Here is a 4,636-nt window from a genome sequence, read left to right as displayed (position 1 = left end):
AGTGGGGGGTGGGGGGAGTGGGAAAAAACGGTTCCAGCAGGTGGCTATTGGAGCCCACCATGGCAGGCACGCAGGCAGGGGATGATGAGCCGGGAGATATCGCCGTCCATGAGGCAAAGGGAAAGACGACGACGAAGACGACGACGACGACGAAGGAAAAACAACCCCCCTTGGCAGAAAATAGCAAAATATGAGCAGAAAGGGAAAATCTACCATGACGGAGATGGCCAGGGCTTCAGATTTTATGAGATAATTGTGGCGAAAGACGTTCAAGGGGATGAAACGCACACGGATACTCCAGCATCACTGATTGCTCGCTCGCTCGCTCGCTCTCTTGCTCTCCCTCCCTCGCATCGCACGCTGTTATGTCTTTCCTCTGATGCGACGAGACCGGCACCATCGCCACCCCCTCCGACTTCGTTAGCCAAGCTGTCATCCCGGGCCTGCTTCGGGGCGCTCTGAGCAGTGGAGGAATTGGGAGGTGTTTATTCAGGTGCCTGGCTAGCCTGTGTGGGATTCGGAGTGGTGAGGCACGAGGGTGCTGACCGAGGACGGACAGGAATGGCTGTGGCAGGGTTAAAGCGAATGGAGGCAGCGCTGGGTGCGTGGATGGGTGAGTAGGACCCTTCGCTTCCCAGATGCTCGCTCTCCCAAGTCCTCCCTTTTGCTGCGGGGTGATTCTCATGGTGTTGAGTGTGTAGCGTTTCTCTTTCGTGTGTGTGTGTGTTTTTTTTTTTTTTTTTTTTTTTTTTTTTTTCTCTCTCTCTCCTCCTTCGACATCGTCTTCCAGGTTTGTGAGTCCAAGTGGATTGTGAGTTAGGCTTCGGCTGTGACAACGCGCTTGGAGCGGAGAAACTCTGCCGGTTGCGCATGTGCATGGTGCCTCTGTTCGCGTTTAGGTTTTCACTTTTTGGTCTCTGTAGGCTCAGATTTGTGGATATGGCCCTGCATCTTGTGTAAGAATCTGTTTGCCAACCGTCATCCTGCGTCGTTTGGTTTTCGTTTCGTTATCCAGCCTATTCATAGATAGCCCCAGAGTGAGAGTGAGTGAGTGTGTGTGCGTTTGTCCGTGTGTTTGTGTGTGTATTTTGCACATTAGACGGTTGAGCGTCTTTTGAACACGGGGAAGGAATTTTAGGATTCCTTGGCTGGGACAAGTACTTTTGCTCATGGTTTGAATCATTGGATCGTGGTGACTTCAACACATTTGGAATTCTTGATTTTGTGGTGGAGGGTTGTTGTACTGCCGGAGCGAGCTGAGAAGGGATAGCATTGGCGGGATCTTTATTTTGCAAGCCACTTCAAGTTTATCGGTAGCTGAACGTGTTTGCTGCTAGTGAAGTGAACATTTTCTTCATATCCAACTGGCACATTCAGTAGAAGAGGGTGACTTCTTAGATGCCGCCATTTAGAGGTAGAAATGATAAGAATGTCGGAAGCCGCAATCAGGTGAGTTGAGTGGATGGAGCATGATAGCATACCTGAGGGTGCGAACAGAGGAAGAGCTAATCGGCGAGGTGGTGTGAATCAAGAAGGCTATGGTGGACGTAAGAATCGAGCCAGATAGGGAAGGGGGTTGGGCTTGTCAAAATCTTGTAGGGGTTTCAAGGACGGACATAGTTGATTGAAGCTGTTTTGATCGAGGATGGCTACTAAAGTTGAGGTTCCTGAGGGCACATGCCCGCCTGGTAAACATCACTACATGCTGTGGCGAAGCGTATTCGAGATTGATACGAAGTATGCCCCTATCAAGCCGATTGGAAAAGGGGCTTACGGAGTGGTTTGCTCCGCAAAGAATAACGAAACAGGGGATCGAGTGGCTATCAAGAAGATTACAAATGCATTTGAGAATACCACAGACGCCCGGCGGACATTGCGCGAAATTCGTCTGCTGCGTCATTTGTTTCACGAGAACATAATTGCCGTGAAGGATATCATGAAGCCAGTTGGTCGTCAAACTTTCAACGATGTGTATATTGTGTATGAGCTCATGGACACCGACCTTCATCAAATTATACGGTCTTCACAGACCCTTACAGATGACCATTGCCAGTACTTTATTTATCAGGTGAGAGTGACTCGACCATGATAGGACCGCATTTTTGCTTTATTGTTTTTTATTTTATTTGATTTCGATTATGTTGTATGATGATTGCCGTCTCCTTTGTTTCTGACCACGCCATCATGTATTCCTCGCCGCTATCTTGTATGCAGTTGTTGCGCGGTCTTAAATACGTTCATTCTGCCAATGTTCTACACCGCGATCTGAAGCCAAGTAATCTGCTACTCAATGCAAGCTGCGACTTGAAGATTTGCGACTTCGGATTGGCGCGGACAGGGAGTGACAAAGGCCAATTCATGACCGAGTACGTCGTGACAAGGTGGTACAGAGCCCCGGAGCTTCTCCTGTCGTGCGATGAGTATACGAGCGCTATAGACATGTGGTCAGTTGGCTGCATATTTGCGGAGCTTTTAGGGCGGAAACCTTTATTTCCAGGCAAGGATTATATCCATCAGCTCAAGCTGATAATAAGCATCATCGGATCTCCGGACGAGACCGATCTGCATTTCATCCAAAGCCAGAAGGCGAGGAGCTACATCCGATCCCTTCCGTTCACGCCTCGCGTCTCTCTTGCTCGTCTCTATCCTCGCGCAAATCCCTTGGCCATCCAGTTGATAGATAAGATGCTTGTGTTTGATCCAAGGAAGCGGATCACTGTGCACGAAGCCCTGGAGCACCCTTACTTGTCGATGTTACATGACGCCACTGTGGAGCCCTCTGCTCCGGCCCCTTTCGAATTCGACTTCGAGGATGAAGACCTTAAGGAGGATGCACTGCGAGAGAGGGTTTGGAACGAAATGTTGTTCTACCACCCTGAAGCGGCCGCCGAGACGTGATTCCTCACATACCTAGTTGAGGACCTTCTTTTTCTTTTCTCTTTTTCTGCTTCTTCTTCTTCTTCTTCTTCTTCTTCCTCTTCTTTGGTTTGCTGCTTCTTTATCTCCTAACCTTTGAACGTCACAATAACCTATCCCTGTGTAGCAAGCGGCACAACCTAGTTGCACTCTAGATAGCAGCGTTCAAAACATTTCACGGCGAGATTTGGTTGATGTTCCAAGGGTCAATGGATTGTGACCATGCCCTGCCAAAAACGGTGTATTCTCCTTTTTTTCCTTGAGTACAGTAACGGGTGAAACAGTCAGAGAGGCTCAGCAACTGCTTCCAGTCCAGCTTGGCGAGAGTATCAACAGGGCCACGCACTTCAAGCGGCGGTTTTGTGTGCAATCCAGGGTTTACTTAGTTGGTCACTGTAGCAGCCGCAACCTCAGCCACAGCTATCATGTGTACATATGACCTTTTTACCAATACTACGTTTTTCGGACTTCAGCCTTTGGATGAGCTTTCTACCCTCACCGTTGGGAGCCTGCGGTGCCGGAGCCTTGCAGGCTTGTATCTTTTTTTCTCCAATCTCTGTGTGCCTCCGCTGCACCTCGACTCACGTGGTCGGATCTAGCAGGCGTTGCCCGTGCCGTCGATTTCCTCGTCCATCAAGCAACGAGAGGTCCACTGACTTGTATCGTGAATGATCAAAGCCAGTGTAACGTGATCTGCCACCAATGCGTTTGTTCGCCCCCCTCCCACCTTGCATCTCGGAAAAATCATCCCCGTCGTTCCCCGAGGGTCGTCTATCTCCGGGTCCCCCACGCCTGCAGTTCTCTGTCGTTGCCCTCGTCTGGAGGTCCGATGATGCTTCTCACTCGTATGAGATTTCTCAAATACTGAAACTCGAATTTTTCTTTCAACCGTGAATTATTTACAGCGAACCCTCTACGAGCAGTCTTCGTGGGTGTTTTAAGGCTGGGAAATGATGGTTTCACCTATCTCGTTTTGTAAACTCTCTGGTTGAAATTAAATTTCAGTGTATGCTTTTTATTCTTGAAGTGTTTGCTACAGATTGCAATACCAATATCAGAAGCTTTGGGGTTTTTTCAACATTTTCTTATATGAAAACGATTGTGTCACATAAATTGTGTAAACATGACCCCACAACCAGATACATATACATTATGAATTTCAACCATCAGTTTCATCACCCCTATCTTTTCGTAAACGATGAATTGTTGATATTGAAAACGCCTGCTCATTTTCACATTTAATGTGAAAGTTGTACAACTATTGACATAAACGCGGGGTCTTTTTATCTGACGTGTTAATAGTAAAATTGACGAAGAATAAATCGCCATTCTCTTGCCTTTCGAGTTGCGTTGTGATCCCTTGCGGCCGAGTTAGTGAGACCCCTCGTTTAGGAAGCGCCTCGAGAGGTCTTAGCGCAGAAAATTGGGTTAAGGTGAAAAAGTATCCAGTCCTAAACCTGCAGAGTTTTAACCTCGTCACCATTTCTCGTTCAATGTGGCTCATGCGTTTGGGTGTCAGCTGCGTACGTACAATCACCAAGCAGAAACACTGTAGAGGGCCCAAAGAAGTAAGAATTCCAGATTTTGTCGTAAATTCAAGGGTACCGCCCTGATGCCCACTATTGGGTAGGGTCCAAAATAAAGGACGATGCATGTGTTGCCCAGTGCGTTGTGAAGTTTTTGGTACCTGAAGTGGCTGATTTAGACCTTCCCTTTCGGC

At 48.1% G+C, this 4,636-nt stretch overlaps 1 protein-coding gene across 1 annotated transcript; it reads left to right on the top strand.

Moving 5' to 3' along the window:
- Positions 1 to 306: 306 nt before the first annotated feature.
- Positions 307 to 3,393, top strand: LOC112284802 (mitogen-activated protein kinase homolog NTF3). The gene is made up of 2 exons (XM_024525051.3): positions 307 to 2,068; positions 2,215 to 3,393. Exons 1-2 carry the CDS (start codon positions 1,646 to 1,648, stop codon positions 2,896 to 2,898), a joined length of 1,107 nt encoding a protein of 368 aa, XP_024380819.1. The 5' UTR covers positions 307 to 1,645; the 3' UTR covers positions 2,899 to 3,393.
- The last annotated feature ends 1,243 nt before the right edge of the window (positions 3,394 to 4,636 follow it).

This window comes from Physcomitrium patens, chromosome 7 (assembly GCF_059467195.1).
Source record: "Physcomitrium patens ecotype Gransden chromosome 7, ASM5946719v1, whole genome shotgun sequence".
NCBI classification, from domain to species: domain Eukaryota; kingdom Viridiplantae; phylum Streptophyta; class Bryopsida; order Funariales; family Funariaceae; genus Physcomitrium; species Physcomitrium patens.
This window is presented reverse-complemented; position numbering and strand designations above follow the sequence as displayed.